Source organism: Diceros bicornis, chromosome 23 (genome assembly GCF_020826845.1).
Source record: "Diceros bicornis minor isolate mBicDic1 chromosome 23, mDicBic1.mat.cur, whole genome shotgun sequence".
In the NCBI taxonomy this organism is placed as follows: Eukaryota; Metazoa; Chordata; class Mammalia; order Perissodactyla; family Rhinocerotidae; genus Diceros; species Diceros bicornis.
The window spans coordinates 10,147,878-10,160,442 of record NC_080762.1 but is presented as its reverse complement, the minus strand read 5'-3'; the positions used below and the strand labels follow the sequence as shown (position 1 = coordinate 10,160,442).

General features: G+C 42.7%; 1 protein-coding gene across 2 annotated transcripts in view; it reads right to left on the bottom strand.

Moving 5' to 3' along the window:
* SOGA3 (SOGA family member 3) overlaps positions 1–12,565 on the bottom strand; it is a 60,825-nt gene that overhangs the window by 46,545 nt on the left and 1,715 nt on the right. For both annotated transcript variants that reach the window (XR_009223527.1, XM_058566325.1), the window contains exons 2-4: positions 10,561–11,756; positions 9,869–10,093; positions 7,935–8,093 (exon numbers count right to left, since the gene is read on the bottom strand). Coding sequence is in view for 1 of the 2 variants with exons in the window: in XM_058566325.1 (XP_058422308.1) it covers positions 7,935–8,093; positions 9,869–10,093; positions 10,561–11,661 (1,485 nt within the window). In the remaining variant the exon portion in view is untranslated. The remainder of the gene's footprint in view (positions 1–7,934; positions 8,094–9,868; positions 10,094–10,560; positions 11,757–12,565) is intronic.

Sequence of the window (12,565 nt, the reverse complement as noted above, 5' to 3'; positions counted from 1 at the left end):
TACTGCCCAAAAGCCTGAAGGCACCACAGGGACTAGTTAGGTCACAGCTACACCCCTCAGAGACCATTAAGGAAGGGACTAAGTTGTTTAATGGGAGTTGGTTCTACATGAGGTTTTTGTCCATCATACTCACAAAGGCCAAGTGACCTCAAGAGATTCTCATTATGCTCTCGGAAACATAAAGACTTTCACCTTCAGAAAACATCAGAGAAGTCATAGGGGGATGAAAATAAATTTCAATAACAGCAAAAAACAAATGTTTGGATGTTTAACTGAGACCAGCCCTGGCTAACTCAAGGGCCACACCCCCTATGGTAAGAACCTGGCAGTCTTCCAGGGGCAGATTCCACCCCAGAGTCTGTAGTTAAAGAACCCTCCTCAGAGATGTTCCGCACAACTTAGCATGTCTAGGTACCATCACTCAATATTCTGGTTTATTTCTTATTGGAAAAGGTTGGGGAATTCTTTGCTTACCACGAGACCTTTGTGGCCTCCTGGGGTGGAAAGCTAAGGCTACATCCAAAGTGTGGCTCAGATTATTTGGATGGCTCCACTTGTCCTGAGCCCGACGCATCAGGTCTTCAGTTCTGATTTCTACCCTAAACCAGGGCCTGAATGCTGAGTAGAAACAACAACCAGAGAGAACATTATAGGTCTTAGTCTTTGTGGTTAAAAACCCTTCAGTAGAACTCTCACCGAGTGCAAACTCTGAGTTTAATGCAATGCTTTGATATCTGTATCTTTGTATCATCTGTAGTATCTATACGGCCACACTACTGCAGGTCTATAAATTGTCGTTCAATAAATAGATGTTGATTGAATAAATGAAAAAGATAATTACAGTAATAAAATAATAACAATGAAATGGAATGGCATACCTGACTATGAATAAAACTTCCAGGGAGAACAGAGATGTAGAAACAGAGACAAAGTAGAATGTGCCATTTTTATAGGAACCTTTAAGAGCACTCCATTTAACTTCTGCATTTAGGAATACAGAAACAGAGGCCTATAAATTTTGAGTTATTTACACAAGGTCACAGGGAATGAGAGGTGAGCCCTCGAAGCTAATTTCCAGCCTCCAGGACACAGGCACTTTCTAATAAACCACACCCAAATTTCTAGCTAATGACAAAATGTCTTAATTTTATTTTCTGCAAAACTTCAATTCCTATATTTATTGACTGTATAGATGAGAACTTGACAACTGTTTAGAAGGCTCATCCATTCATTGGTTGCCATGTAAAATCTGTTTATAATTGTCAACATTTTGTTGTACCATAATTGATTTTCTTCATGCTTGTTCTGTAGGCTTCACATGAAATTCGATGTTGCCTCCACATCTGGTTATAGCAAGGAAAGAATTTCTTTCAATATTTCTCTCCCTGCCTTGATTGCTATTAAACTCAGAGCTGCTTCATAACAATGTACATCTCTTGGATTAAGTTTTCCTTCATCTTCTCAGAATTCTAACTTGATCAAATTTTTAAACGCTGATTTCAATGGTTACAATTCACTGTGAACCATTTCAAATCCCCTTTTAAGGTAGGTTGGTTATAGAAGTCAGAGAAGTAAAGAAGTAAACAACTCTTCAATAACTATGTAGGTAACATACTTCCATGGAGATATTTAAACACTGATAAGCTGCTCATCTCTCAGGGGCAGATCATTCAAAGTTCAGCCTAGAGCCCCAGACCTCTGTTAAACTGGCAGAGTCCAGTGCTGAAAACTTAGTTCTCATGGATATGGTTTACCGCAAATGCAACAAACATTTCAACATACATTTATTAAACAATTTCTATGAAGCCATGACAGTGCAAACATCAAAATCAACAGATATTTTAAATGGGAACTGCATATATACTCAACAGGAGATGCTTAATCAGGTAAAATCCATAGTTGTACAGTGTCTTACTGTTTCAAGAATATAAAGTTCAGCATTCCAGCCAAGAAAGGAACTGGAATCTAATTAACTATGTAGGGTGTGTGATGCTGATGTGTATTTTCATGTAGAAAATCAGAAATTTGAAGTTTATAATAAAAGTTCAATATCTTCCACAAAATAATCCACCAACAGAGATTTTCTCATCTGTGTACTACTTTGCTTTTGCTGGAGGCTTGGCATCTGGGTGAAAGAAAGAGCCACTTAGCCAAGACTGCATCTTGGAAATCACCTCAGAATGCATGCAACTGCATATGTAATTTCATGAAAAAATCCAATAAAGTTTATAATTACTAAATAAATACATCTTTAAAAATGCATTCACAACATATGGTGACCCAGAAAACAAGCCTTCCTATGCTTACCTGGCATGTTCTTCTTTGTTTTTAATTTAGTCTCTATTATTCCTGCCTACATGGTTCAACAAACTGCTGCCTCTGAGAACACGTGACTAAAGTCACGGTGTTCAATTGATGCATTTCAAAATATTTATGGCAATTTCATTAAAAAATATCAATGACTGCTGTTCCATTTTTTTTCAAATTATAAGTTAACTGCCAGAACCAGGGGAAAATATTCAAATGCCAAAGAAATTCTCCATTAAAACTGTCTCTTGACACTTCTCCAAAGAAGATATATAGATGGCCAATAGGCACATGAAAAGATGTTCAACATCACTAATAATCAGGGAAATGCAAATCAAAACAACACTAAGATATCACCTCACACCCGTCAGAATGGCTATAATCACCAAGACAAAAAACAACAAATGTTGGAGAAGATGTGGAGAAACAGGAACCCTCATACACAGCTGGTGGGAATGCAAACTGGCGCAGCCTCTATGGAAAACGGTATGGAGATTCCTCAAAGAATTAAAAATAGAAATACCCTATGATCCAGCCATCCCACTACTGGGAATCTATCCAATGAACCTGAAATCAACAATCCAAAGAGGCTTATGCACCCCTATGTTCACTGCAGCATTATTCACTATAGCCAAGAAGTGGAAGCAATCTAAGTGTCCCTTGACTGATGACTGGATCAAGAAGATGTGGTATATATATATAATGGGATACTACTCAACCATAAAAAAAGACAAAATCGTCCCATTTGCAACAACATGGATGGGCCTGGAGGGTATTATGTTAAGTGAAATAAGCCAGAAAGAGAAAGACAAACACTGTATGATCTCACTCATATGTGGAATATAAACCAACACGTGGACAGGGAAAACTGTACTGTGGTTACCAGGGGCAATGGGGGTGGGGGGTGGGCACAAGGGGTGAAGGGAGACTTATATATGGTCATGGACAAACAAAAATGTACAACCCAAAATTTCACAATGTTATAAACTATTAAAAAATCAAAAAAAAAACTGTCTCTTGAGCCGCTTCTTTGCTGATTTACCACTCAATATTTCTTTTTTGCACTTTAAAACTTAGATAAACATGCCTTATCAAAACCAAATATAGCTAGAATAGTTCTTTATTTTACATAAGAAAATAAACAGGTAATTGTAAACAGGCAGGACAAGCATTTGTTTGTTAAAGTGTTCTATCTTGTAAAGAGAGTCTGAGTAAACAGACGTATTCCCCATGTATTCTTAAAAAAAAAAAAACCGAAAAAACAGAGGCACTACTGTTGAAATTTATAGTATTAATTATTTTTGTGCTCTAGAATGAAAGTTCATTGTAATGGATAGGATATATTAACCAAGTGCACAGAAAACTAAAGTCCCAAGACAGATGGTACTATTGCAGTAGGCCAGTTAAGAGCCCTCTAGAGCAAAGACCAGGAAAAGTTAAGGAAATCATTTTCTTTTAAGTCCCTTGTGTGAGGGTGAGGGATGAGATAACACAGAGTACAGATTCTGAAATGAAAAAGATCTGTCAGACAGTTCTCATCATCATCACCATCTCAGCTACTCTTTCTCCCTTTTCCATCTTCAAAGGTCCTCTGCTGATTCTTTCTTTCCCAAACATCTATCATCAGCGCTTCTCCAAGCACCAGACCTTTAATGGTGACATGAGAAGACCTCCCACCTCGTGCACAGCAAAGGGGTTTTGAAATAGAGCTTTGAAAATAAATAAAGTCCTGAAAAACAGGACTTCATGGAGGGCAGTGACCCTCAACTAACTGTAGCAGAGAGCCACCGCGCACAGAGCCTCCTCCCTATTACACCAGCTTCCCCCATGTCCTCACTTAATGCTATATATGCATTAACTCACCCTGGCATTCAAAGAGCTAGTCGTAGTTTCCATGAAATAACTTTTACAAAAACCTCTGTCTCTCTAGTTGTTTGTGATGCTGAAAGATAGACCATCATTTTTCCCAGGTTACATAAAGGTAAAGGCATTTTCTACTGCAAGAAAGCATACTGCTAGTGGCAATCAATGTTTTATAATCAGGAAGAGAATGCCGTTAAGATTCTAAGGCAGCATCCTAAGAGGTCCCTCTAGTTTGCAGTTGGCAGAATATCAGCTGTTTTGATACAAGCAATGAGTTGCAGTAGACTCAGTAATTACCTCTGTCCTACCTCTACTCAACTCTTCTTACCTCGAGGTGCCTACTCCATAATCTTAGGGGGAGAAGATAAGCAGATGGATGTGAGCAGGTGCATAAGACCTTGTGCAGCCACTAGCCTTGAGAGCAATTGATCAACACCCTCAAAGCCAGTTAAACTCTTAGTAAATGGTTTCCAAACTTCAGCAGATGGCTTATTGGTCCCAGTTGTGCTGTTCAGCATCCATATGACTCCATACAAGAAACTAAAAACTGGGAATTGGAGGATTGCTTCTCTCTAGTATATTCTATTTCACATTTTATGATTTTACTCCATAACTAGTGTCTTTTCTTCATAATGGAAAGGTTGGGCTGGCTCTATTTTCTCCACTGGTAGAATGCCACAAAGGGATGACAGTTGTGTGGTTAAAACCCACCAAGGACTTGAATATGCTTTCATTTTACAACCCAGAAGCCAATGATTAACTAGAGCTGTTGCAGTCATACAAGGACAATTCAGGCTTCAAACTTACAGCTCCTACCCAGCAAAATGAGCCAGTTATTACTGCAGCTCGGTCTCTTCTTGGAGGATAATGAAATTACCATTACAAAAATCTCATTCTAATGGACCATTTCTGATTTCTAAACAATAATTTTAAACTACTTTTTCTACTTCTGACACTTTTCTGAACACTGTGAAGGTCAACCTCAAATGAATGATTATAAAACTTCCTGCCAGAATATTTTCACTTTCCCTGTATTACATTTAGAACCCCTCAGATCTTCATCTTGCACTCACTCACCCTTCCTCTCTAGTTCTATTTCTTCCCCCCCCACCACCCATATTCCAACCTGTAAATGCTATTTTAGAGCTCATCTTTTTAATAAAAGGTTACTTTAAAAGCTGATGTTCTGCATACCTGCTCCTAAATTCCTTACACTTTTACTGTTGTAGTCCCTAATGAGGGATTGGCATTCGGCTTTTATAACTCCAAGGAGAATGTGAATTGCCTCTTTGGCATGAACATATTTACCCAAACTGCTTGGTATTCCAAGTGTTTTCCCAATCCAGAGTTAGAGCCCTGAAGGAGGAAATAGTCACAGGGAAGGGTGTGGGGAACCGAATCAAGGAAATGCAGGTTCACAATGATTCTCCTTGAGGACATTCCCAGGTTTCAGCCCTTCTTTCTGGTAGCCAGATTATTTTGGCTTTTATGTGAAGATGGGAGAGATCCCATCTGTCTGGCTAATGGACAGCCAGTCTACAGGCATTTTCCCCTTTCCTGGAACAGGATGAAAATCAGAAAGCTCTTATGCCATTCTTAAATTCAACTTTCCAGATACCCACTTGAAACACATTCATATGATACCAAATCACAAGGTATTTCTCTTTCATCCCTGTTAATCAAGTGAAGTTTTTTGACTTGAATGTTTTTAATTGTATAAACACAGAATATGGAAGAAATCAAGAGAGGTATGAAACTGGAATGAAGCCTAATGGAACTGACAATGAACTTTCTCTTGGCCCGTAACAAGGTATTTAATAGCTACTGTTAGAGGTTGAATTGTGTCTCTTGGATTCATATGTTGAAGTTCTAACCCCAAGTACCTTAGAATGTGATCTTACTTGGAGATACAGTCTTTACAGAGGCAATCAAGCTACATTGAGGTCATTTGTGTGGGCCCTAATCTAATAAGACCAGTGTCCTTACAAGAAAGGGAAATTTGGACACAGACAGCTACAGAGAGAATGCCATGTGAATGTGAAGATGGCCATCTATAAGCCAAGGAGAGAGGCCTGGAACAGATCCTTCCCTCACAGCCCTCAGAAGAAGTCAACCCTACCAACACCTAAATTTTGGACTTCTGGCCTCCAGAATTGTAAGAAAGTAGATTTCTATTGTTTAAGCCATCCAATTTGTGGTATTTGGTTAAGGCAGCCCTAGCAAACTAATACACCTGCCTACTCAGTTTGTTTCTTGGAACTCAAACTTTCCATATTTGACAAGTATTGCTGAGGAAACATATATTTAAATCTATATTATTTTCATATGTGATCTCCTAACTTTAGAAAAAAATCTATGCTGCTCTTTAATGGTAATGTCTTGGGTTTCATGATAAAAGTCATGATGGCCGCAGGAGATGTTGAGAATCATCGAAAACAGCATTTTACAACTGAATAAACAGAGGCAAGTAGAAGTTAGAGGCCTTTTAAGTCACCCAGTTAGTTACTGGTGAAGACAGTCACATGGCTCCCAGTCTCCATGTTTTTCTACTGCAACACACAGCCACCTTTAGGTATTAGCCAACAATTACATATCATTAAAATGATTTTGCCCTAATTTGTCATGTTAAAAAATGTTTCAAGTCAGGATAATATAAGAATAAGTAGAAACTTAGATCACAATAGTTCATTCCACTGAAACGGTTTTCTACAAATTCTTGCCACTAAATATTATTAATCAGACTATTGATATTTTCACCGTTACATGGTAGATATATTTTTATTCCATTTTGAGATAAGCACAGCAATGGAAGGTGTGATTTCTGTTAGTTCACAGAAAGATTCGGATTTTCATTTAAATTCTGCATATTTAAGCAGAGGAAAATGTTCCAAGTACCACGTATGCATTTGCTAATTCTCTTTAGCTTTCACAAGTTGCACTGTACATTCTCAGGCAGTTTTCAAAGAAGAATATTATTTTAATTCAAATTGTAACTTATCACAAAGCTAATTATTTCTTGTTAGATCTTTTCAGTTTCTTTTCTCCTCCAATTATTTTCTTTGACACTGATTTTGTTCTTTGAGAAGAACAGGGGAAACATGGTAGGAATCTTCAAATAGCTGATGTGGAAGAGAACTCTGACCCTTCTCCCCTAAAGGGTAGAACCCAGATGAACTGGCGAAAGTTATAATTAAATAGATTTCAACTAAAGAAAGCCTTTAAACAGCTATGCTGTGATAGCACTGGCTTCTGCAGAAGATCTTAAGGGTTTATCACTGGTGAAGCTCTCAGCATTAGATTATTTGGGGGATCTGTTACAACAAGGATTCAAGCAATGATTAGATTAGATTAAATGACCTTTTTCATCCTAAAAGTCTGTGGTTCTACGAACTCAGTAGTAATCTCACAGGACTAGCTCTTTACCTCCACTAATACAAGGCATATTTCTTCATACTCTTGACACACTTTGTGTTTGGTTTAGCTGTGTAATTTATTTAATTAACATACACATTTAGATGACGCAGGATGAAACATCAGTCACAGCTCATATATGTCAAATTAGAGGCAGGGCTAAGGCCGAAATTTTTCCTTTGCTACTTATTTATTAGTATGAAATCATATATCTGTTACTATACTGGGTAAGAACAACTAACTTTCCTACAATCATAAAAAAACTGAATTATTTTAATAGTCCGATTAGTCCTTGGGAATCTTTTCTAAGGAGCTAAAATACATAGCACATTATGAGATAATCGAACACTAACCTCCTTCATTTTTTCCAGTTCATTCTGTAAAGCCTGCTTTGCAATCTCAACTTCGATAAGCTGTTGCCTCAGTTTCTCATTTTCATCTTCTGTTGTTGTTCTCTTTTCTTCCACATTTTCCAGTTCATGGTGAAGTCTCACAGATACATCCTTTGCAACCTAAATGAAAGCGTTTGTAACAACAGAATATAATTAAAGACAACAAAATAAATGACCTAAAGTGATATTCATATTAAAAGTAGTAAGAGCCAATACTTATATAGTGTTCACCATACGCCAGGCATCCTTCCAGAGGCTTTACATATAAGCCATTCACACATAGAAACCATTTAATCCTCACAACAATCCCATGAAATAGGTACTATTATTATTCCTATATTTTATAGATGAGGAAACTGAATCTCAGAGATTTGAAGTAAAATGCTCAAAGTCATACAGCTAACAAATGACCAGGTAGTCTGGCTCTCAACTCTGCTCCCTTAACCTTTACATGACACCATGATAATAAATGTTCAACTGTGTTTTATTATGTGTAGAGAAATTTCACATATCTCCTCTAATTCTACAAAAAAACTATGAGGTAGATGCTTCTATTAATACTCATTTTGAAGACTAGAAAACAAAGTTTTCACAAGTGGGGTATGGGGCTTGAATTTTGACCCTGTATCTCCATGTGCTTAGTTTTAGGAAGCATTTCAGTCCTTGAGATTAAGTTTTTTTAAAAAAATGACAGTGTGCATTTTTGCCTCCAGTTTTGAAGTTATCTGGAAAATTTTAGGGCTTGGAAGAAAGTAGAGCAGTCTGGTGTAGTGGCTCAGGACAGGCTGTGGGGTTAGACTGAGTGGAGAGCGAGCCTAGCCACCTACTAGTTGAGTTCCAGGTCTGGAAGCTAGGCACTTCACCTCCGGAAAAGGTTCAGCTTGGGCACCTGTTAAATGATGCCATTAATAATCTCTACCTTATAGTTTTTTTTTTCCTTGAAAACTAAATGAGATAATAATATGTGTAACAGTACTTGTCACAGTGCCTGGTGCATAGTGAGCACTTGACAAACGTCAGGAAAAGAAAAAAAAGAGAAATACTACAATGACTTGGATAAAATATTTTCTCATAGTTTTCAATAAAACAAATATAGGATACTTACACTTGATTTTTTATATCTTGATGAAGTTAATACAATCAAAATTATATTTGTTTCTTTGTCCACGGCTATGAAGATAACATCTGATTTGCATTGTCAGTGAATCTGCCTACAGCCAAATTGAACTGAACGGCCCACACCGGCCTAATTCTGAAGGAGCAACTTCACACTAAGAATGAGGTTCTTTCATTTAGTTCCCTCTCCCCTCACTTCTCCAAGAAGGGCCGCAAGCGGAGAGTTTTCCTTTCCGGAAGTTACTGTAGTGCTAAGCACAGAAAGGAAGGAGTCCCAGAAGAAGGGGGCCGGGGCTCTTGCAGAGAGAAATCTTAGCTCTAATATCTTCCCAGTGTTGTTCCTATTCTGGGCTTCAACTCCTCCAGAGAAGTCTTCATCGCGCTGTTCTTGAGTGCCTGGTTCCACCCGGCCTTCACTTGGAAGGCAGCCTCCGGAGGCCAGATCAAGGCCGGAGCCTGCGCCCTGCCACGCCCTTGTTTCCGCTAGGGACGGAGGCGCCCTCCTCCCACCTCTGGAAGAGTCTCTCTTACTCCCAGGAGAGCCCACAGGCCTCTCTCGCGTCAAGACCTTCCACACATACTCGAGTCTTCAGACCCACCTGTCTGTTCTCCCTCTTCCCCTTCCCGGATCCTGATATTCTGCGGTCAGCGCTGCGAAGCTCCGTGTCGCTAAAGCTCTTTGCCAGTCACCACTGAAGCCCTTCAGCACAGACAGCCCTTGACCAGAGGCCCCCCCGCCGCCGCCCCTGCCGCGCGCCCCCGAGCCCCGCGCCGCAGACCTTGAGGTCCTGCTCCAGGCTGCGCAGTAGCTCCCCGTCGACCTCCCCGGTCTGCGCGTAGCGGAGCCTTTTGCGCTCGGCTTTGCGGAGGCGGTACTGCAGGATCCGGCAGTTTTTGTTGGCTCTCTCCAACTCGTGGCGCATTTCCTGCAGTTGGCAGGCATCCTCCTCGAAGAAAGTGTCCCTCATCTCGTCCATCTCGGTCCTCAGCTCATCGATCTCGTTCTGAGGCGGTGACAGGCCGTGGGTCAAAATGAGACTCGCCCTCCACCCCTCCGACATACTCCGCGTACACCCCATCCCAACTCCAAATTCTCAGCTTTATTGCCTCCTCTCCATGAGACAGGAGTGACACGGAGCTGAATGAAAGAGAAGAAACTAAAAAAATGGGCCCTCTTTAGGCCTTCTCTCTCTCTCCTACTCTAGCTTTCTCCATGAAAAAGTGGGACAAGCCATGATAATTAGAGAAACAAAGGCCTAGATTTGGATTTAAATTAAAACCAGACGCTACTAATCTCAGGCTGTTTTAAATCCAGAAAAGGCCGAGGAACCCCCTCCCCTCATTTCCTGTTCCCCTCCCTCTTTAAGGCTCCCTAACAGGTTAGCAGCCTCTCACCCCCGCCCGGACACGCCCTAATCCTCCGAGGCCCACACCACCCCTCCCCCACCAGGTTCCCCCCCACCCTCCTCACCTTGAGAGTCTCGTTTTCCTCTCGCAGCTTCTCCATCTCCTCTTGCATTTCTTCCTGCTCCTGGAGCTGCTGCGGGTGCGGCTGCGACGAAGGGGGCGCCGCCGCCTGCATGCCCCCACCGCTCGCGCTGCCCTCCGCGCTCTGCTGGGGGCCTTCTGCTGCCGCCGCCATTGGGGAGGAGGAAGGGACTGCGAGGGGCTCGCAAACGGCAGGGGCGCCAGCGACCGGGGAGCTGCGGCTGCTGCTGCTGCCACCGCCGTTCTTAGTGTGCATCTGAGCCGCGGCCGCCGCCGCTGCCGCCCGCTCTTTCTTGAGATGGAACTGGATGAGCTCAGACTGCAGACATCCTTCCTTCCAGTAGCTCCCTCCGCCACCGCTGCCGCCCCCCACCACGCCGCTTCCGGAGTTTCTGCTGCCAGGGCCTGGGGTTTTGCCCGCAGAGGAGGAGGATGGCGAAGGGGAGCCCCCCTCCCCGCCGCTGCCGCCCCTCTGCTGGGCGCGTACGCCTTTCCCTCGCCAGCCCCTGGGCGGCGGCGGCGGCTGCGGAGCGCCCCCCTCCCTTTCCCCGGAGCCGCTGCCGGCTCCTCCTCCTTCCCCACCCCCTCCTCCTCCTTCCCCGAGCGGAGGGGGTTCCCCGAGTTTAGAGGACACGGGTTCTAGCTCCCGGGGCGGCTCCTCCGACGGGCCAGGCCTCCTGCCTCCCACCGGGGCCAGGGTCGCCGCGGGGGCCGCTTCAGCACCAGGCGCGGGCTGGACAGCTCCCGGCGCGGCCCCTTTGGGCGCCAGGGGCGCTGCCTTCTCCGCCCCGCCTCCGCCGCCTCGGGCGCTGGCCGCAGGCGCCGCGCGGCTCCCGGTCTTGTTGCCTTGCTGCTGCTGCAGCTGCTGCTGTCGAACAGAATTGACCTTAGTGCCGGCCCCCGCCGGGGACCGAGTGGCCGCGGTTGTCTGTCGGACGGAATTGTCCCTCAGTCTAGCGGGTGACTGAGCACGCTGCTGCTTTCTGCTGCTGCCCTCCGGGTGCAGGCGAGCTTCTGTGGCAGCGGTGGCGGCAGAAGCTGCGGTGGCGGCAGGGGCAGCGCCCCCCGTCGGTGGCTGACTCATGGCAGTCTAGGAAAAATCTACCGGATGCGATTTAGAATGGTCCATCACCGGATCATTCTCTTTCCTCCTCACCGCCACCAACCGTTCTTTCTAGTCTGGGACAGAAACAAAAGAAAGGAAGCGCACGGCATGTCTGAATTGTTACAGAGCAAAGAGTGATTTTCTTAAGCAAGAGAGGCCCTAGAAAATGAGATTTGGAAGGCGCTTAATATAACCCTTGACTTTAGGAATAGGATGCACAATTGTCAATTCTCATTTCGCCCAGGGAGGCGCTATCTCCATCTCACTCCACTTCAGCAGAATGATGACGATCGGAAAGCAGCTAAACCTAACATCTTCACGGGAGCAGGTTTTGGCAAGGGCGAGATATGGAGTCAGAAAGGATTGTTAAGAGAGATTAAAAAAAAAAAAGAGGATAAGCTCAAGACAACGCTTCAGAAGGAAAAGGAGATGTCTACATGCTAGCATTGTCAATGCCCTGCTTTTTCAACTTTGCTTTTCCTCACTATCAAACCTGCACTTTAAAGCCTAGTTTAGTGGAGATGGTTTTATTTAATTAATATTCCCAAGGGTCAGTTAGAGGAAAAGAGTTATGATGTAGGTTCCTAGAGAAAATTTGCTATGGATAAATGGCACTTCTCTCAAACAGTTCTAACGCTTAATGTTGTTCTTGGTTAGAGAAATGCATCCAATTTCCTTTAGAGTAGAACTAAAAAATATATAAATAATGAATGACTTTAAATCAACTTCAGTTTCAAGAAAATAATGGCATTAGGAATCATCTATATGGTCTAGTCATTAGCAACCCTAAAGGGATTTTTTTTGGCTTGGGGAAATAATTTTTAAAATGCTTTTGGAAAAGTTTATTCGAGGCTCTGCACAATTTCTTAAATTACAGGTGATG